We start from the raw sequence: 22061 nt of genomic DNA, 5'->3' as shown, positions 1-22061 counted from the left end.
GTTGCAAAACATATGGTTGTACCTAATCTCCGAGCAAATCCTACGGTAGCATAAAATAGTATCAAAAGCTGGCAGAGGAGTAAAGCCGGTTTAGAAGTGTGATTCGCTACAAGGCAAATGGACACATTTTGGCTGACTACACTCCTTGGCCAGTTTGGTACTATCTCATGCCATAGTAGGATCTGCTTGGAGATTAGGTTGTGCCTAGCTATCCCAAACGTGGCTAAGTTTGTACCCCCCCCCCCCCGCCTCCTGCTGGATAATGTTCTCGCCACAAAAGCGCCACCTACATTTGCTACATATAGCAGCGAGAAGCAGAACTCCAGTCCGAAGCTCTGAAAAAGGTGTCACAGAGACTTCGTAACGTAAGCAGGTTGTGGAAAGAGAAACCTTAATATCCTATATTCTACTAATCCGATGAATTTATTCTTGGATGCAAAACAAATAGTTGTAACTAGTTATACTACAAATAACTGGCCATATGCTATGATACGGACTACGAGAATACGTAAGTATAAAAGTGTGCTGACACATGGACTCTGTATCTGCTGAATACTGTATATACAAATGAACACCAGATAAATACGACATAAATGGAAACGACATACTCAAAATAGCACAAAGTTCTTCAACTCTGCACAAACACTTCAAGGCTTTGGCGATGGTCAATCTTTGCGGCCTTTCTTTAAAATCATTATTGTTATAAAGTACTCTTAAATGACATATTTCCAACGAAGCAGACTTATTTCTATCAACATGGAGAAGAGTGAAAAAATTCAAAACTATGAAAAAAAAGTTGTAGAAATATCATACTGGTTTTGAAAATTGCAATCAATCAATCAATTGACCGTCTTCGGGAAACAACCACCGATGCATGTCGACTGTAGACATTTGAAACTTGCTCGAAACAAAAGAAAATCTTCCCAAAGTAGACACTAACTATGCTAATATACACAAGTAACAGCTACGGTAGGACGTCACTTGAAGTAGAAGGGTCTTATTTTCATCTCCGTGGCCTTCAGGGAGTAGTCGTCACCCTTCCACGTCTTCCAGATGATGCCGTCTTTGGTGTTGTCTCCATAGCGACCGTTCAGGTTGGACACCCGACACCTGTTGTACCACCACGCACCTGTGACGTAAGAAATAGATCATTAGCATAATCTATGCATGTCGTACTACCACGTGAAAGGTGGATCATTAACATAATCTATGCATGTTGTACCACCACGCAACTGTGACGTAAGAAGTGGAGCATTAACATACTATGCAAGTTGTACCACCACGTACCTGTGACGTAAGGAGTGAATCATTAACATAATCTATGCATGTCGTACCACCACGTGAGAGGTGGATCAATAACATAATCTATGCATCTTGTACCAGCACCTACCCGTGACGTCAGAAGGTTAACTATAACCTGCTAAGCTAAGGTAGCCGTTTGGCAGCAAATTTGTATTGGTTATGGATGAATGGACTAGACAATCAAAGAACCCAACCAAATTATCGATAGGAGTAAGGTTGACTGTGTACGATGTGCTTGCCTAAAATGTACTACTAGCTATTAAAAAAGCGTAGCCAGTTTACCGGTTGGTGAGGTGAGGAAGGGTATGCATATGCCATGATATGGGAGCCCCGGTAAACTAACAAGCCTGACACACAGGCTAGAAAAAGCGTTACTCTTTGCCTTATTGTGAGGACTAAGGAATGTTCCTCACCGTAGTTGACCACAGCGCACTGCTCCGAGCTGTTGTCGTTGTCCTCATCCCGTGTGGACCATTCCATGCCCTTGTGGTATATCAGAGAATCCCCTGAAATTCACACAAAAACATATTAGTCTTGTTATGATATAATTCTAAACTTTATAACTGTACGCAAAAATAAAGCGCTTACCAACAACCTTTCAACCAGTCCTCTGATCCTTTTCAAGTTGTAAACAAACGCATACTCTCACCAAATGTTCACACAAGCCTATGGGCTTCTTTAGGATGAATGATAGATTCCGTCGTACACTGACCCAATAATGGCGTCCATCAATTAAGTCACAAGTTTCCTCGAAGTCTATACCGCCAACCGACTAGATAATCCAGCTCAGTACTAGTGTCTGACATCTTGGCTTTGTCCATGTGTATCACAACGTCCCGATGATTTGTTTGGTCCATGCAAGGGTGGTGTCAAAGCTAGATGGATCATAATAACGTAGAAGCCAGTTAATTGCACAACGGATTAACGTACATGTCTGTTAACTGCACGGAATCCCAAAATCTCAAGGTCCAGCTAGATAACTTCGCAGTATTGCACCAGCCGGATACTTGAACGAAATGCACTGGCAAATAGACCGTGCAATTAAGCGGCTTCTACCGTATTATCCATCATCGTTTGAATTATATTTCAGGCTATCGTTTAGCCGCCATGCCAGACCTGCCATAGCACGTGCCAGACAACCACGAAGGGTGCACGTGATATGTAGTGAAAGTTCATGCAGGCTTTCCCTTCTGTAAAACTCATACATGTCAGTAGCGGGTTACGGGGGATTATACTGGGAAAGTAACCAGCTCTTAATGGGCCTTTAGTACCGGTCGTTAAGAAACGTCTGAAACAGATGGGAAAGTGCTCTAAAAGACGGCTTCCAGCAGCGACGGCTAGTGAGCTGTTCAACACAGCCCACCCTAAAACTGCGTTGCAGAATTCCATCGACAATCTTAAGCCTGGTCTGTCGCCAGGTTTTCCTGGTTATATTACCGCTCCAGTTAATAAACCGTTAAGCGGTTGCATACGCTGGAACTCGTTATCAGCTAATAAAAAGTGGCAGAGAAGAACGGGAATAAAAGAGCGTGAAAAAGGGACGACGGTTGGGGTCCGTTTCATCACGCAGCTTTCAGTCAACGTTATGCTCAACTTAAGTTTCCCAAAGTAGGAACATTCCATGTCTGTCATTTTGCGTTAAGAACCTGTATGTCTATGTTTGTATATGTGCGTGTGTGAGTGTGATGATTTCTGGTAGACGTTCAGGGGCCCAAGATGATATCATTGCTACTTCAAGGAGAGCTTCGTCTACTAAGCAACCTGTCTGCTTGTCCTAATTGCACCCCGCAGGTAGGACATTAGAAGTCTACCAAGCCCATGGCGACATTAAGTGGACCTGTGGGAGATTCATTCCTTAGCTATAGGCCACATAATTTTTAACTAGACAGAGATTGTTCCGACTAAGATCATTGAGAAATTATTGGAGATCATCAAAGTATTAAACCATGGGGAAATTCATGAAGACCTTCGAGGTAATATCAATGACATCTTTAAAAGATCACTGAGATCATCGGAAGATGTCATTGAAAGATCATCGGAAGATCTTGGACATCATGAAGCAGTCACTGGTGACCTAAGAGATGACACTGAAGATCATTGAGCGCTCATTGAAAGATCATTAAGACATTTGTCACCTTTTTTGTACGCTCAATGGCTCTAGCCTCCTTCGCAGACTTGTAGCAGGCCTGGATTTTATCTTTTGCGGGAGCGCTGATTCGTCATTTTTAACATGGGCTAGGGTTCCCTAATATGGAACTCCCTCACCTGGCATTAAAGAAACTTGAAAATCAGGAATCAGCGCTGCCGCTAGAAGTCCAGCTTCCACTTGTCAAGCCTCCCTACTGTGGTACGGGGATCGTAGAACTCGGGGGAAAATCGGGAAATTGGCCAGGGAGTAAGTCAATGACTCCACGCCAATCATTTCCCCTCCGCTACGCGGCCGGCCAAAACTTCTAGTAGCAAAACTCCCCTTGCAAATCATTTTCCCGATTATTGCCAGTGCAGTTAGTCTGGCAGTCTGGTAGAGACTACCAGAATTCTGCGAGGTACGTATGCGAAGGAGGCTACAATGGCCCCGCCTTTGGCTTTATGGACTCCCCACTGTACCTGCAGTGCCACTGTAGTCGCCGAGCTCCTCCAGTCGGAAGTTGTCGGCGATGTTGCCGATGCGGAACTTCTCGTACCTGGCGAAAGTTTTCTCCCCCTCGAAATCCTCCAGGTCGATTCGGAGCTCGTTATGCTGGGCGTTGGTCAGCTTGTAGATGATGTCATTACCTGTAAAGATATGTGTTCAGTTGAATGGTGGAAGAGGTTTAACAGTCACGTATGAATACAGTTAATAATAGAATGTTCTTCAGTTTTAAGGTATCAGTAAAGGCATATAATACCTCCAAATTTTCGATGTCTCAGCAAAATTTTGTTCACGGAGTGACCTAGCCTCACGAGAGCAGGAGACTGAACCCGATACGTACGTGGATGAGATTCATAATTGGCCATAAATAATCAATCAATCAATCAAACAAACAAACAATCAATCAATCAATCAATCAAATAGACAATCAATTAATCCGTTTTCCACCCCAACCTGGCACAAAAATGTAGTACGATACTGAATTATGTGAGTTTTACATCTCCGAGAAAATGTATGGCTTTGTCATGTTTTTAAATATAAAAGTAAGTCCTTTCATATATGATAAAGTAAACTTACGAACCTAGCCAGAATTCCTTTTCCAATTTCCCAAACCCTCTCTTGTAAGCCTTCCAGTTCCGATAGAAACGTTGTTTTCCGTCCGTCCTGCGCTGAATTACCTGTAATGTATACATCATGATGATCATATGATATATGGTAAGAATAGAGGTTACATATCTGCATACCATTAATGAAAAGAGTGATGCTTGCACCCAGCGTTTTTAGCATATACCATTGAGCTATTAAAACATTTGACTTTCGGATTTCGGCATGACCCCTTACGTCATCTGGTTATCCCCATTCGACAAAGGTGGCGACCTTGCTGCTGTAACAGTGCAGTTCACGCGCCACCAACGAATGCGCTGCGACCTAAAATTTCTTTAATAGAAAAAGAATCTTTTTACGATTTCTGTGTTTCGTTGTATTTTCAGTCATACTTTTACATGATAGTCAAGGGTTACACGCAATTTACAATGTAGGTCACAGCGAGATCGCCGTACAGTGGACGTCAGTAAGGATATGCAAATTTTCGCCTTTAGTCACTTGACCCGACCCGACCCGGTCGGCCTTGGCAACGGTTGCTATCCGCCATCTTTGTGCCCCTCCGGCGTTCTGTACGTGTTCCGGGCGATGGTTCTCTGTATTATTGTCGGCTGTGGATCAAGAAGCGATAGAAGAAGGAAGGAGAAGGTTTCTTTTTCATGTATACCTAAAGTAGTTACCAATCAAGGAGTGGAACATGAGAAGCTCACTGAAGAACGTCGTAGATTGTGGATTTCGGCGATCAGCCGCACAGATACGACTACAAAGAACATTCTTCAAACCCAACGGGTATGTGGTCGCCATTTTGTTTCTGGGAAGTCTGCTCCCGTGTGGGATAGACACAATGTTGACTGGGTTCCCAGCCTGAACCTCGGGAAAAAAGACTACAGAGACGAGGAGACAAAGGGACAGCGACAAAAGGCGGCAGAAGCGAGGGCTGCACGGACTAAAGGACGCAGGAAGCGAATCGTTGAACAACAGGAAGGGCTTGCAACGAAAAGGACGCCGAAACCAAGGGATATAACCTCCTTGCCGAAACAGAGTCCTACTGGTACTACTAGTACTTCGTATACTGGTCATGGTCATGGTTACCGTGTGCAAGCAAGGAATGAAAACTCCTTGGTGCAAGAGATCGATGTCACCGAAGTTGAAGTTATTGAAGTTGAAAATTGCTACACTTATAACTAAACTCGTCCCAGGATCCACAAATGAAAGGTATCACGATTTTGTTTTCACCTCAGTGAACGACCAAGACGAAGTTATATCCTTCTTCGGATGGACATGTATCAGAATGATGATGATGATGATTACTGTTCTATTCAAACAACAACAACATACAAAATTACAAGCATGGTGAACAAATGAATGAATGTAACTCAACTATTACCAGGATCCCCAAGATTTTGTTTCCGCCTCTAAAGTGAACGAACAAGACATCTACGAAGTTCTATCTTCCCGTGATGGACATGTAACATGCCGTATGTACTGTCGTATGTCACCATGTGTTTGTTTCGACAGGAAGACAAAATCCACAGCAAACAACAAAAGCGCGAGAGATAAACATTTCACGCAAACGTGCCCCCTCAGCACCCTGGAGTGCCCACCCAAACATGTCCGCTTGGAAGGAAACAAACGATGTCCCAGAGAATGATGGATAGCCTCTACCAGGCTCCGCGGATGGGTGGTGTAATTGTTGAAATTGAACAAATAGTGAGTTAATAGTCTATAGTACGCTAGGGGAATTAGCCGCCCTAGTGTACTATAGACTCTATTTGTCCAATTTCTGTAATTAGACCACCGATCTGCGGAGCCTGGTAGAGGCTAGATGATGGATGATTAGGACATCGATCAAGAGCCCATGATGACCCCACTATGACCCTGCCGAGACGAGGGTCAAGCACCGGCCAGTTTATATTTGGGAAGTTATTTCTGACCTTCGCCATGGGCCACATATACTTGATCTTGTGTCCTGATGTACTAATTTACATGGGGCCATTCGTAAGAGCAAGGAGGCTGAAAGAGGCTTGTGGTTTCTCTGTGCCATAAAATAAACAGTAACGGAGATATTTGATCTTAGACATATGGTAGCATCAACATATCTAACCAGTAAGGACAGTAAAATCGAGGTTTTTACATGTACAATTGACCAACAGTATTGTTTGGAAGATGTTAATTGTAAGCTATGGGAAATACTAGTCCACCTTTATTCGCGGGAAACCTATTTCCGTCGCAAAAAATGCTATCCAGGGATATCAAGTCGACGGGCGTTGATTTGAAATTGCAATATCCCCGTTTAAACAATGGATATACGTTACCCAGCGAATAAGTAAAGGTGAACTGGCGTTATAGGCTGTTTGCACACATGGCCGATACGTGCGTCCGCCATGTTAAATGGTTCACCTTGGAACCTCCTTGGATATACACATGCAGGTTTATATTTCTGATTTTTTCAGGTAATCTCTTAGCAAATATTAAGATAGAAGATGGCGTCAGACGTGCACACGCCCTATAAACCATTTCACAGTTCCTAGTGCGCATGTGAAGCAGTGTCGTCTACAATCAACTTTAAGGCCCTAAATCAAAGTCTAAGCTATTCTTTGTCTACAGTAGGAACAAGAAAGGCCCTCTAAACTTTGACCTTAGACCAACAATAAATCACGACTGCCTATGCACACTAGGAACAGTGAAATGGCTTATTGCTGTACTTACGATCCAGCCGCCTCCATCCGTGTCCATATCGCAGTTTGCACGGAAAGACTTTCACCTTAGGCAACAACAGATCCCACAATACACCACAACTGCCTATGCGCACTAGGAACAGTGAAGTGGCTTATAGCTGTACTTACGATCCAGCCTCCCCCGTCCGTGTCCATATCGCAGTAGGCCCGGAAGGACTTGTCGGCGTGGTACAGGGTGTAGACTCCGCTGGGCGCCTGGCCGTTCCCCTGTCTCAGCACCTGCGCGCAGTCACGGGGGAAGAAACCTAGGAAGGGAAATATGAAAATTACGTGTGATGGAAAATATTAAAATTACGTGTGAGTAGAGGACCTACACACAGTTCTTCTTCCCTACCTTGTGCCCCTTATCGACGTGAAGGTAAAGGGACTAGGTAGATAGTAGCTAATAAACATTAAAGATAAAATCCGAATAATTCCCTCCGTCATTATCAAAAGAATGTGGTCCCTTGAGCCTTTCTCATTGAATCATCCGTGTCCAGTCACATCAGAAGACGCATTGTTGAAGGAATGTCCAAATGCCTAGTGAACACTAGCCTTCGTAAGAACACACAACAAGGCATTCAATCACCAAGCAAAAATCCAACTAATTTCGTCGTCCCCTATTGAATTTGTATCTTTATTCAAGTTTATTGACAAAGGTGTATTACAAGTTTTCCCACCGATGCCCGCCATCGAGGTTGATCAATGATGTGTGTCATTGTTTGGTAAACTTAGTTTCTGTCATCAGCTGTCAAAACATACAGAGTTGCAGGTCTGGTTCTCGTCTAAATGCACCTGCAAGTGCAAGCGGGCTATTATTGTTTCTGTTACCTCCGTGAAGAAATGGAAGTACTCTGTTGGGTGCGTCTGTCCGTCTGTATTTCTGTTTTTTTTTGTGTGTGTGTGTGGTTAGCAATTGCTAAAGAAGTCTGGATGGATTGTGATGGTGTTGGCAAGACAAAGGTCAAGCTCGATTTTTGGCCCCCTGGTGTGTGACCTCCGAACTGCAACAGATCTTCACGTTTTTGTATCTTTTTCCCTGGAGATGTTATAGTCTTCAGACGGCCTGTTTAATTCCTGACACGTCTCTTACATAAGTTACAGGGTGCGACATTCGACGCTTTCAATTGGCTGGGAAGACAGAAAACTTAGTCTCTACCACACTCCGGCCTGGTCGAATAGTAATATAATAGGGGACTAAGGCCAAGTTGGGAATAAAAGCCTGGAAGGAGCTCATTGGCCTAGGAGTGAACTGGCTTGATAGACTGAAAAAATGAGACTGACTGAGGTCCCATGACAACTTATTTGGCCAAATTCTTCTCTTTTGTCATCCAGCTGACACGTCTGCTCGGAGACTCCAGAAAAGTGGGGACTGACATGTCGCGCCAATGCTGAACTCTTGGCCGGATGTCGTCTGTAGGCAGTTTGCGTCTTTTTTGTCCTTGAAAACATTATTACTTTTCTGCAATACTTCCGGGCAGCTGTGACATTTGAGTTGGGAAATGACCACACACGCGCAGAAATCTACACACAATACTGCCGACGGCAAGGCCAAGTTTTGATTAGTGTCTGGTCGCTTGGGGGAAACTATCAGCACAATGAGTTACACATATCTAACACATATCCAGCCGATGTGTTATGGATATACACTTGATGCCGACTGTGTGGGAGAGAGGAATTCCATGTACACAAACAACATGTAAGGTTGGACTGACTAAGCCCTAACAACAAAGCCACATTGTTCGCTTGGTCCTTTCCAGTTCTGTGGGGTCAGAATCCACTGGTCTATATCAGACTCCAAACATTAATGGAAAGAGAGCATTGGACAGAAAAGCTTAATGATTTGTCAGAGGACTCGGTTAATTTTGCTGACCATATAGTAGTTACCATTTGCAACCAACCAACGGCGCCCGAATGAACTGTTCTTCAAGACAAGCTCTTAATTAAGCTCAGTTTCCCCACCGAGTATCCCTATTTTGCCTTTGGCCTCGTAAGTAATAACAGAAACTGTCATGGTCAGTTGAACAGATTAACGGTAAAGGCACCTTTGGCAAAATTCTTTTTAACCTCCTTGTTCCATTTAATTTCTATGCGAATACTGCAGTCATCCACTATAAGAGTCTGATATATTATCTTTAGTTTTTAAAAGTTAAAGAAAAAGCTCGTGGTTGGACATATAGGGTCCAGATCTTTGGGTCGAGGTTGAGGTCAAATGTTTAAAACCCATGGCACGGGTGGTAAGCGAAGATCACCCAAAACCAACGAAACATTTCACAGGACAGTGCGGGGTCAATGTTGGACCTGTCTATGATTGACGAGTGGCGCCGCTTGCAGACGTAGAGCGGTCAAGCAGCACGTACACTGCGCACATACTGGACCACGGACGTGGAGTTCGGACCCTAAACCCCACACTGCCGTGTTTACTGAGAGTCGACGTACACGTGGTCTTTGTCAATCTGATTTCAGTCTCCAAATCTGTTGAGTTTTAATAGTTCATAGCAATTCTGCCAGACCTTTCGGTTTCTAAAGGAAGGTAGAAATTTGCCAAAACCGGGGGAATGACACTTATGACCGCAAAAGTCGTCTTTGTTGTGGTTTATTTTCAGCCGGTAAAGAGGTACGGTAGAAACCAGGCGAGAGTTTAATCGGTACATTTTTGTCCAAATAAATGGGTAAACGTAGAGTCTGCCAACCATGATCTCCGTGATCCATATCATTCCCTGATTGACAAGTATCAAATTTTCCTCCTTAAGGGTTACCATGTGTAGTTATTTCAAAACTGTAAGTACACACACAGATGTAATCAACACCTTAACATGTCCTGGGACCGCCACCTGGTCTCTACACAAACTGCGAGTTGTCTGTTGTGGTTTATGTAATGTTTGTTTTCAATTTTTCTCCAAAGAAGCCTGATTAAACTATGCTCCCCCCGACACTCCCACTAATCGACCTCCGTGTAGGGGGCGCCCGGACAAGGAAACCTTGTGTTTCACAGACTAGAGATAAATATTAACAAATTGACTACAAATTATTTTTATTGTTACATGACAAAACTGCAGCCTATGTACGATGTCATGGAATTCTGTTAACATTTAATAAAAATTTGTCATTCCGTCATTTTGAACATTTAGGGCAACTTGTCTTTACTAATAGGCTCCAAGCTTTCGCTACCAGACTATGATGGTGATGATGATGTTCGTCCATCAGAAGTCGCTGAGGACTTTGACTTCAATTTCAGTTCAGTCGCCCTTGTAGATTACTGGGAATAGCAGCTTGAAAGTGGTCCAATAAAATCCCAGAAGAGTTCGCAAACTATAGTCTTCTATACCGGATACAACTTCTATAGCATATCATTCAGTCTATTCAAGGACGTTGTATAACGTCCTTGGTCTATATTTGTCCAATTTCACTACTTTCAGCAACCTATGAAGTCAGTTAGATATCATACTACTTTCTAGGTCGACTGTTTACCTCGCTCTCTGACATCAGACAGTACAGTAGAGACCATGATGGACGGAGGGTCTCCTAACATTGACCCTGTCCTGCCGACATGATGCCCACAGGCTACCGTGAACCGCGGGGGGAATTTATAAGATATAGAAGAGTAATGACTACAGACTGTACGTGCAGAGTTTTGAATGAGATTTGTGTTCTTTCAGCACCCTGTCCGGCCCAATTTACGACAGTCTGGGAACAGGCCGGCTAGATATGAAGCTGGTATGATAGCGGACACAGCAAGCTCCGGGGACCGGTGGCGCGCGGTTTGATATTGCAATTTATTTTGCACAGGTTACGTCGACGAAGATTGTTTAGACATCCACACAAACTGTGGGTAAGGTTGGTAAACCAGACGTTTCATGCAGCTTTCGCTATCTTTCGTCGTTAAAATTACTGACGCGAAGAAAGACAGCAGGTGCTTGAATAACTTTTTTTATTGTGTTGTAGAAGTCATGATATTTGGGTAACCCATCATTCTCAAGTAGTACCCAGTGGTAGTTTTTCTTCATCTCATGATTTGTGACTAAACATAAGTCTCTAAGATACATCTTGGGTTGGTACAAAGATGGAAAGGGACGAAATAGTCAGAATAAAAGTAGTCAACTTTGCTTGCACCAGTGTAACCCTGTGAGAGATTACACAAGTGCAAGCAAGGTACCAGCAAATTGTACAACAGATTTGGAAAATTTGTAACTGTTTTAAGCAATCAAAATGGTCTAGCCCAAAGCTGCCTAGGTAGATCCTTGTAATTACATGTCTCATCGTCAAGAAAGTCAAAGTCAAAGTGGTACAGACGAATTTGACATACAAGCAATCACAGTGGCTTCAGGCCAGGGTTTGTTTTACATTTCTGTAGATCCCTTGGAGTTTTACAGCAGGCGGGGTCATCCGAGGTCAGCCTAGCGAGACCTCCCGTCAATCACCGCGGCCCTTACACGTCATAAGTCACGTTCGAATGTCCAAATATGGCGCGGGAGCCCCAAGGCCAAGGGCATGCCTTCACGTGCACCTGTTTAACCCGTGTATAAAGTTAACAGGGACGACATGAAAACAATCAGGGAAAATTAGTCCGATTCTTGTGACATGATGGCTTCACCCTTGGAGGTGGGGTGACCACCCTCGGGTGTTCCCACATGGAAGTACCTACAGACGGCGCTCAAGAGTACACAGTACTGTAGCCTATACCAGGCTCCGCGGATAGGTTATAATAGAGTGAAAATTGAACAAATCACAGTGTTATGTTTTTGTCAGCTTCGTGTTTTTGTCTGTTTGACAGTCTGTGTCTCTCTGTATGTGAATCCGATAACTCTCAAATGGAAGTAGCTACTACGGCACTCAAGATCACAGTGAATGACCCGCCAAATGATTACATTTTGGACTCCGGCTTTCTGCACGTACTCTAGTGGAGCGTCTACTATGGTATGGTATGGTATGTTCATACTGGAATTAGGACTTGTTGAAATAAGTTTACGTAAATGATCTGAGTAGGTACATGTCAGCGTAGAATTTGAAAGGATCCTGCAGTCAAGTTGAAACCCTTCAACATTGCTTATATCCTGACCTCCAAACGCAGGGAAGACCATCTGATAAGCAATAAGCACCAATATTTCACCATTTTTTTTATCCAAAATGATCCTCTACAGCTGCACTAAGTGAGGCAATCTAGCTACCTTCAACTTAGTCGTCATTTCTTGTCTTCTATTCTTAGTGTCTATTAACAGTTAACTGAAATGGTTCTTTCGTGGTGAGATATTGAAGCTGCTAAAGTTTTGATTAAAATCTACCAAGCTTGTCAACTCGAATTCGATCTTTTGGTTTTCAAAATCAGAACCAGCGACACCAAAGGAAACGATATATTTCCCTGCCGCCCCTGAGGTGGGGTGGAGGGAAAAACAACCAGCTGTCCGTCAAACCAAGAACGTTATATACGTCATTGGTCCAACCTCACGTTCTTTGCCACCGGGCTTTCTTTGTTTCCCGACAAAAAGTAATAATAGTGGAAATCGTTCATCATTTTCTGAGTGATTAGCTATATCGGCCTCAGGCAAAATCTATTCCAAACCAATCTCTACTACAATTCTATACTAGTTACGGCCTCATCAAAAGAACCACCATTGTGGTCCCTTGGATTGATTTTTCCATTAGCTTAAAGTTAAGAACCTAGCCTATAACTAACACCTGTCCACCGTGACCATGTTTATAAAGTCAATTGACTAGTCACTACAGACTGGCTTGACTCTACTAGTACTTGTTTTAAGCAAACAAAGGACTCTGTTGGAAACGACACAGAACCACAGCTCTCAGAAACACATGGTTCGCGTCACGAAAATTGAGAAGGCAGACTATTAACCTCTAGTTCACACACTAGCTTACACTTATAACTCCACTTATATAAACTTTTAATCTACTCGTTTTGGAACAATTTGCCCCTAAGCGCCTTCTTCCTGTGAGGACAAAGTGCGAGATTTGGGAGGCAAGACTGATTATGACGCAGGGATGCAGACCGGTAGCACCTGGTCTCTACAAATGTTTGGGGGGGGGGGGGGGGAATTGCACGTGGGAGGGTTGCCGTAGGTCACTAGAGGCGGATTTCGTAAGTCGTGAAAGAAAGTAAAAGGGGAAGTAAAAGTAGATGATGAGGTGAAAACAATGAAACGGTAAAAAAGGACAAGACAGTGGTAGCAGACTTCACCCCCTTCATACAGGTCGGAAACACAAAGACATACACATTGGCAGACCAGTCAGAAACAATTACATCTCATTTAAGCTATTAAACACTTAATTAGACTTCGCCAGAAAGTACCAGCAGACAGTTTCCAGTCAGACGCTCTTTCTTGCCAGATAGATTTAGACAAGGCTGGAGCCAAGTGTTGGGCGTCAGGAGTTCGCCAGTCACTGGAGGAATGCGGCTATGGTTATGTATGGCATTGTCCTCTACAGCACAATACAAATTCGTCTCAAATTATCAATTCTATCAATCAGCGTCTGAAAGACATTTATTTTCAAACTTTTTTAAGAGAGGTACACAATGACAACAAAGGTGGATCCGCTAAAAACAAATTGAGGTCTTACAGACTGTTCAAGTCCACTTATAATGTGGAACAATACCTGGATATTGACAATATTCGGCACAGGACGGCCGTCACAAAACTACGAGTCAGTTGCCACAAATTACACATCGAAACCGGAAGACATAACCGCACTCCTCTAGAACAACGAATATGTAGATACTGCAATCTAGATAAGTTAGAAGACGAACATCATTTTGTAGTAGAATGTAGTTTGTACAAGAAAGAGAGAGCTGAACTCTACAGACTAATAGAATCCATGTTCCCCCACTTCATACAACTAAGTAATATAGACAAATTTATATTCCTTATGAATCTAGACAAGCCTTTACTTATAAAGCATATCTGTTCTTACATTTTCAATATCACAAAGAAACGAGAAGAAGCCGAATGTACGCAGTAGAATACGATCCTTGAGTAGTGTAGATTCATTGTATCATTATATCATGTTGTATCATTTGTTGTGACCTGTACTAAACCCAGTGGGTATGAATGTACAATAAAGGTCTTCATTCATTCATTCATTAAAACAGAAAGGAAGACATTTGAAAGCTTCCGCCTAGAAATTACTGACAAGAAACCATAGCCATGAGAAATCAGTTTGTAGAATGCGGGGTTGCCTATCTTCAAGCAAATGCTTGGGGCTAAAATGTTACGTTTTCCTCGAAGCTGCCCTGACACAGACACAGAAAAGGGCACCTAAGAAAAATAAACGAATTACCCTCTACTCTACATCTGCTTGAAATCTGGTTGTAGTTGGGTTGGACTAAAAGCTGTCCTGGAATGTGAGGCATCGCAGATCTATCAATTACTCAAACGCTTCTGCCATGTCCTCACCGATCGGAATTTTTCTGCCAGCTCTGGCCGTTATCCGTTATAGCTTCTCTCACTCAGAACCGAGTGCTTTTGACGTTTCCCTACCCTGGGAGCCAGCCGGGATCGGGCAGCTAGGACAGTTTATCTGCCCTTCTAAGTTCTAGCGGGTAGCGATAACTCCTTCAGGCTTAAACTCCCCGGAGCACTAATGTGAGATCTGCAGGCTGACTGCCTTGGGTCCCCGAACAAAAATCGCTAGCTACCCGGTCCTGTCTGGCTCCCAGGGAAACGTTTCCCCTTCCCTCCCATATCCCATTGATCAAAAGTACTGAGCATGTATATAGGAACGCTTGGTTCGCGCGAAACATCTGATTGAAATTCCCAAACTCAAAACACTCCCTGATATATATAAAAGCTTGCTGTGTTGCCTCCAAACTTGGAACAACTACAAAAGCTGATCCCAATTTACAAGTGTGAGCACACCTCCTAGTTTGGGCATCGCGGTCTTAAAACCTTAAATGTCACGTGCGCTCTGGATACCAGGATTTACTTTTAAGACTACCAGACTCCTTTGAGTGCTGATAGAAAAGTAGAAATTGGCCATGTGGGTATGTGTTAGTGTCTTAAGCCCTAGGGCTGGTTCACTGTTCGGGCCAACTTTCACCCTATTCGGTCAAATCGTATTACAAGTATTCTCGCTAAAATTCCGTGGATCCGTGGGCGGGGTTCCATCCCAGGATCGGCTCCGGTTCGGATAAGTAATCATAAGGGATTGCATTCGTAATTTCAGATGATGAAGCAAAGCCGGCGGCCCCATGTTTAAGAGCTTCAAGTTCAAGCGTGGCGGTAACCTTCTGGACGTAAAAGACCCCACTCTTTTATCGAGAAGAGTAGTGATGACCCTTTAGAGGTGACCCGGTACGCGGTGTGCTTGTCTAAATACACGAGATGTAGCGAAACAGCATTGCACTACTAGGCTAGCTAACATGCAAAAAATAGTCTCTACCAGACTCTGGCCTGGTCGAATAGTAATAGGCGACTATGGCCAAGTTTTGGATAAAAGCCTAGTAGGATTTAATTGGCCTAGGAGTGAACTGCAAAAGACTGAGATCCCATGGCAACTTATTTGTCCCAATTTGGCCAAATTCCTCTCTGCAGACACGTCTGCTCGGAGACCTAGACAGGAAAGGAAAAAGACTGAAGTGGTCGAGATTGGAAAGGGAGAACGAAAACTATTTCGGCGGAGTCGACCAAATGAAAACTAGGCCACGCGACTGGGAAAGGTCTGGAGCGAATCAATCGATACGATCTGGCTACCCTGCCGGTTCAAAGGGTCAGGCGGAGAAAGTTGTCCCTGCGACCGATTTGGTCGAGCCGCAGGTAGCGGGGCCGGGGTCAGGTCCGGGTCGGCCCACTTGTAAGGATTAGTCCGATCAGGATAAGGGGAGATAACGGGCAGCATCCTAGTCTGGATACCAGACCCCAACTTCAAAAATATCTATCTCGTATGGGTCTGGCTAGCCTGGTTACCAAACCCCAGCCCGACCTCAAAGTTCCTATCGTGCAGGGATGGATCGGGCTGGGGTATGGTATCCAGGCTAGGGTCTGGCAGGATGACTGTAGAAAGGTTCTCGAAGGCCCTTGATCAGAGAGACGAGAACCTAGTCTCCAAGCAGACCCTACGATGCCTTAGAGATAGTAAAAAATGTGGCCAAGGAGTATAGCCGGCGTTTGACTCCCTTTGGCCGGCTACATATACTCCTTGGCCAGCTTTGATACTATCTCTACCTCTAAGGCACCGTAGGGTCTGCTTGCAAACGTGCAGCATCGCCACAAGACTCGCGGGAGTGGTGGGGAAAATATTTGGCGGAGATATAAATATGTGGGGTGCTCACGGGTCGCGACTTACATGTCTTCTCACCTCTCTGTGCTAACTTATTACATAGCCTGACAGTCAGCTAGTCTCCAAGCAGACTGCTGGATGACAAAAGAGAAGAATTTGGCCAAATACCCGGGACAAATAGGTTGCCTTGGGATCTCAGTCAGTCTTTTGTAGTCCATCCAGCTATCCCGTCGGCCGGTCAGTTCACTCCTAGGCCAATTAACTTCTAATAGTATAGACTTTTACTCCTAACTTGGCCAAAGTCCGCTATTGCTATTCGGCAAGGCAGTACGGTCTGGTAGAAACTAGGTGTCATCATCCGTACTACCGTAAGGTCCGCTGGCTCAATACTTTCCGCTTGCTAACCAGCGGTCACTACGGTTACTACGAGATCCTACGAGGCTGGCACTCAGGCTAAACTTACATGGGATCTCCAAGCAGATGTCCCGTAGGTATTTCCTCTTGTTTTGATTACCCGGAAACTATGAAGGCAACACAAACCAGAGCCATACATTTTCGAGGAACAGGCTTGGTTAGGAAGTAGCCTGGGTACCATCTTCGCTATATTTAGTTTTACGTCTGGTCGCTCCCTCAGTGCAGAAGACATCTAGCCTAATGCTAGCCTTCACTTCATTGCAATATCTTCTTCAAACGGACTCTTCAGTACATATGTTGTCTTTTTACTTCATTTGTATGGCACTGTATGAGAATCGGCGTGTTAGTGTTTAGCCCAGGGGTCCGGGGTTCGAATCCCTTCATGCAATCGATCTTTGAAAAGACATTCTACACGACTTTCCTCACTCAACCCACTGCCCCTACAACCTACCGCCATGAAAAGACTATGGGACTACCTTTACCTACATATAGTGTAAGAATTAAAAATAAAGTCACAGAATTAAACGAATTAAACTTCACTGTGTGATGTGTTCTGCTCATCATTCGAGAGCTGCCCACAACAGTATTTTACCAGCCAGTTGTGTATAGACACACGCCAATGATTGGAACCTTATAGCCCATTTCCATGTTTGCTATGCCAACAACCTATTAGGAACTGGACCAACTATTTCCCAGGTTGATCAAACGTGTTCCCATAGGAAACAGGTTACTAAGGAAAATACGAAGAAACAAGAACCTAAATGACAAATATTAGAGAACAGTTTTGGTGATTATCAGTAAATGATAGCCCATCATATGACAGATTGTCCTCAGTGTTGTGCCTAATGATCTGACCCGTCAAATTGACAAGTTGTGGGGTCTGCCCTCTCCGAGTGCCAAGTGTTAAGTACAATAACAGACCTACACAGAACAACTGGCCACGATTTCCACGACTTCCCATCTCCAAGCAGATGTAAGAACGCTCAGCCTCACAGTTTTACGAGGGCCAGCTTTCTGACCGTTTTCTATAAGGTGTAGGCAGCCTACTTTGACTTTCCGTAAATCCATAGGGAAAGGCACGTAGCGATTCGACCACATTTTACGTAATTGCCTTCGCTGATTTTAACTGTATATGAAGCCTTGTGGTTCTTCTCTGAAGCGTTGTCGGGACCCCTGTTGTCAGTGCATATACAGACCCTCTTTTACGTGTGTTTCTGCAACATAAAGTGCGTCCACTGGTGAATCTTTTCAACTTTCAAAGATGGCGATTAAGGCAAAGACCCAAGCCCGACTGATACATCACTTGTACTCGTAGATCAAGCCAGTTCCCACCCTGCAGCACGACTTGCACACGTACCCTCTCAGACTACTGAAGTATTTCGGACGTGATCTCAGCAGTCTGTCTGGGCGAAAACGTCTCCGAACGGGGAGGAAACACCAGGAAAACACATCATTCATTCATCTAACGCCCCCTAAACAGTTATTAGAGCTCCCTTTCCTCCCCGGAGCTACCCCAAAGCTGGCCTAAGTAACCGGTATTTCCCGCCATATCCCCGGGTATACCGCCCGCCCTTGACACCGGCTCGCCGTGAATTGCTACATGTCCTCCCACGTGAACTTGGTAATGTGGCTAATCCTGCTACAAGTGTTGCAAGATGGGCGAGGTGAGCAGGTTGGTACTTGGTCAGAATACACGAGGACAACATTGTTTAGAAATACCCAATTATAATTATGAATCGTGACGCAGGAGTGTGAAAACTCAAGGCTATTTTTCCAGAAGGAGAGCTGGTAGCTAAATTTGGAACTTGAAGACATAGCAAAATGGATAACAAATGCAGAATCTTTTATCACTGGTATTTCATTCGCACACTTCAAAGAAACGGATAGAAAAAAGACATTTAGGATAAATACAGGTCGACATTCTCTTATTTTCTCGCTCATCACGACTTCTAGATTTTCAACATGCTCAATGTGACGCAGGGGAGGGAGAGAACTGTAAGCAAGCTAGCTTGCCTTTCGAAAGACATTCTTTTCTCTAAATTGGGTCAGAGTCGCCTTGTTAGCAAGGATTATACACTCCACGGTGCTCGACTGTAATCCATGAAATCAAAATCGCACGGCCCAAGATTACCAGACGGGTGAACCCAACCCGCGTCCTGAATAGGTCAAAGCGGAAATTAAAAGCCCAGTCCCGCCGAGTCCCCCCGAGCGGTTCCAACTTCCACCCCTGCAGGGTAAAGCAATCCCGCAGCTTTCGCCTCTCGGTAACGACCTCCCGCGTTTGACGTGACAGGTGTTTATACAATAACGACCGCTCTATGTACCAAACATCGCACAAGAGCCTATTAAAGTGTGTACACTTCGGGTCACGGATATCCGCAACAGGTCAGACAGTAGGAGGAGAAAGTTGCCGACGTCTTGTAGGAACAACATCCACACCGGAACAGGGTCGTATTGGCACGGCCAGATGGAAAAACAGAAACGGAACTCTGCCAACTCATTTCTGTTAAACAAACCTTAAAAATAGCCCTGTGTCAACCCATTTCCGCTATCCAAACGTTTGCCTCGCAAACAGCGCACGATGTAAACAAGCAAACGGAATGATGCAGGTTATTTGACGACCAGTATCATTCGGAGCCATGTTTGCTGATTGTAAAACATGAAAAGCTAAGAGACTCGCCGGTCCTCGTTTCCCGTGAGGCGGAAAATGACAGGCTGACGATGCCGACGGTCGGAACTCAGGCGGAACACGGCCACTCCTGAATAAACCACGCGTGTTTGTGGTCTTGCTAGTTAGCCTGAAGTGGTCAGCAAGTAAAGGGAAACACGATATTTAGTAGTACATTAAGGGCAGTTGTTTGTCTGGCATATTTGCACGGCGTTTGACGATTCCCAAATAGGTAGAACGTTTTCCCATCCTTCAACGCCAAGGCCAGTGCGTTTCAGATCTTCTTGTTCAATATAAAAAAAGAAAGGTTTGTTGTTTAGATGGTGTTCGACGATTAAGGCTGGAGCGTTCACCCAGTCACAATACTACCTTCAATGAAATAATTCATCTATGCCTGTGGTCCTGGTGTACAATAATAGGCAGTAATAAAAAGAAAGGTGATATTCAGTGCGATAGGCACTTGTTTGTGCGGCATATTTGCGCGGTGTTTAACGACTCTCAAATATAGATAAAGTGAGATGGAGCGATTTTCTAGTTCAACCACCACCGATTGTAAAATCCTAAAACCATGTATGTCTGCTCAATGAAACAGGGTGGACAATGATAAAAAGAGTTATGATATATTCGCCTGCATACTGTGTTTGTTAGACATATGTGCAGTTACAATAATGGGCAAAATAAAAAGAAAGGTGATACTCACTACATACGACAGATATTTTTGGCTGGCATATGTACACGGTAGTTAACGACTCACAAATATAGATAAATCGTTTTGCCAGTCCTTCATGTATCACCACCATGCACATTGTAGAGGCTTGAATTAAGAACGTCTGTTCCGAACTCGAGTGGACAGTGATAAAAAGAAATGTGATATTCACTGCATGCGTTAGTTGTTTGTCGGCATTATTTGAACGATGATCGACAACCCGCAAATAGCATGTCTCCAGTGAAACTATCTCCAGGACTAGCTACAGAGGATGGTACTAAAGAATGCGTCTGGTCTTGTGGTACAATAGTAATAAAAGCAAGATGACATTCAATGCATATGGCGGTTGTTTGCCCGGCATATTTGCGTGGTGTTGCTGTCTGTCAAGTAGCCAGCGCGATCTGACCTGTCCCTGTCACCCCCAAGACAACTTTGCAACAGGCCTAGGACATTGACAGAAACTTTCAGACCGTCTGGCGGGGTCCGGGGAAACCGTTTTCCTGACCATTAACAAACTAAACGTGACGGAAACTGGTCATCATCATGGTATCAAATTACGTGCTCCCCTCACCTCTCCTCCCAACCGGGTACCGAAATAGAAATTTTCTTCTGGATAAGGAAAGACATAAATAACAACTTTGTAACGTCACCCCGGCAATGTTAGTATAGTACCCTACCTTCAGGTGTGGGACTGGGTTCTGGAGATGTGGTTGATGAACACTTGTCGGTTCCAAGCTCTCCTGGTCCGTCTTTCAGACGACCGCAGCACGCTGAGTCCTTCCGGGCCTTGCGAATGTCCTGCCGAAGGCTACGCGTCGATTTAGCCATGGCGTCTACAGACTCCAACAGAGCTTTGAGGGCATCGTTAACGCCGGCGTTATTATTATTATTATCCTCGCACTTCTTGGTGTGGAAGTTGTAGATGTGGTTGAAAACGACGGATCCGGATCCATCCGAAGTTTCGAACACCGCCGTCCTGTTCTGTAGCGCCGGTTTGTCGACGTTGTTGCAGAGAGACCGCGTCACAGTGATGGGGTCCTCCGGTACGGGGAACGGCTGAGGCGCCCTGGCCTCTCGTGCCGTGTCCCGGTGGTGCTCCGTGAGCGTTAGTCCAACCTGTAACAAGAGCAACACCGCGAGAAACACGTCCACCCCTACAAGCCGCCTTATCGTCGCCATGTTACCCGTCATTTTGATGAGTCGAGTGTTGATGAGTCGCAGAAAGGCAGGAGATTCCGTCCTCCTCTGGCGCGAGCCGGTGACTAGCCAACAGACCGCGTCTGTCCCGCCGCTATGTGTGCTGGAAACTCGATCCGCCTGGTGCTGATATGATGGGGACCGGGCCCGGCTCACTCCGACCCCCGCGACGCGCGATTTAGGGAAACTGTTCGAGCCACGCGCCGATGTTGTGGTCTCTTTGTAATAAATCTTATCTTCAAGCAGATGTCAACGTTTTCCTAGCTGCCTTTTCTCGTGTAAAACTACCCCAAAACGTTTGACACAGGGTAGACGCAACTGCTAAGCGTCACCCAACATCTTCTTGGAGATTAATGCATTCGGTCGTTTACAGAAAACCACGGTGAACATGGTGAAGAAGTAAGAGTTACACCACTTGGTAACACTGGTTCGGAAGAAATAGTCTACGGCCAGTAGGGTGGAAAATTATTGGACAAACCATTGGGCATGGGACGGTTGCGAAAAGGCGATGCTCATAAAAATTTACAATTTCCCATCCCAACATCTGCTTGGAGATTATACGCATCATCAACATAAAGCGGCGTTACAAAACGTCCCCCG

At 44.6% G+C, this 22061-nt stretch overlaps 1 protein-coding gene across 1 annotated transcript; it reads right to left on the bottom strand.

Annotated features, from left to right (window-relative positions):
• Window positions 1-244: 244 nt before the first annotated feature.
• On the bottom strand, window positions 245-21661 carry LOC118416523 (ficolin-2-like). Its single transcript, XM_035821653.1, has 6 exons — window positions 20942-21661; window positions 7381-7517; window positions 4515-4611; window positions 3910-4077; window positions 1716-1808; window positions 245-1129 (listed from the first exon to the last, which is right to left on the bottom strand). The coding sequence occupies exons 1-6, from the start codon at window positions 21453-21455 to the stop codon at window positions 978-980; spliced, it is 1161 nt and encodes a 386-aa protein (XP_035677546.1). The 5' UTR covers window positions 21456-21661; the 3' UTR covers window positions 245-977.
• Window positions 21662-22061: the final 400 nt, after the last annotated feature.

The sequence above is a fragment of the Branchiostoma floridae genome, chromosome 5 (genome assembly GCF_000003815.2).
Source record: "Branchiostoma floridae strain S238N-H82 chromosome 5, Bfl_VNyyK, whole genome shotgun sequence".
NCBI classification, from domain to species: domain Eukaryota; kingdom Metazoa; phylum Chordata; class Leptocardii; order Amphioxiformes; family Branchiostomatidae; genus Branchiostoma; species Branchiostoma floridae.
This window is presented reverse-complemented; position numbering and strand designations above follow the sequence as displayed.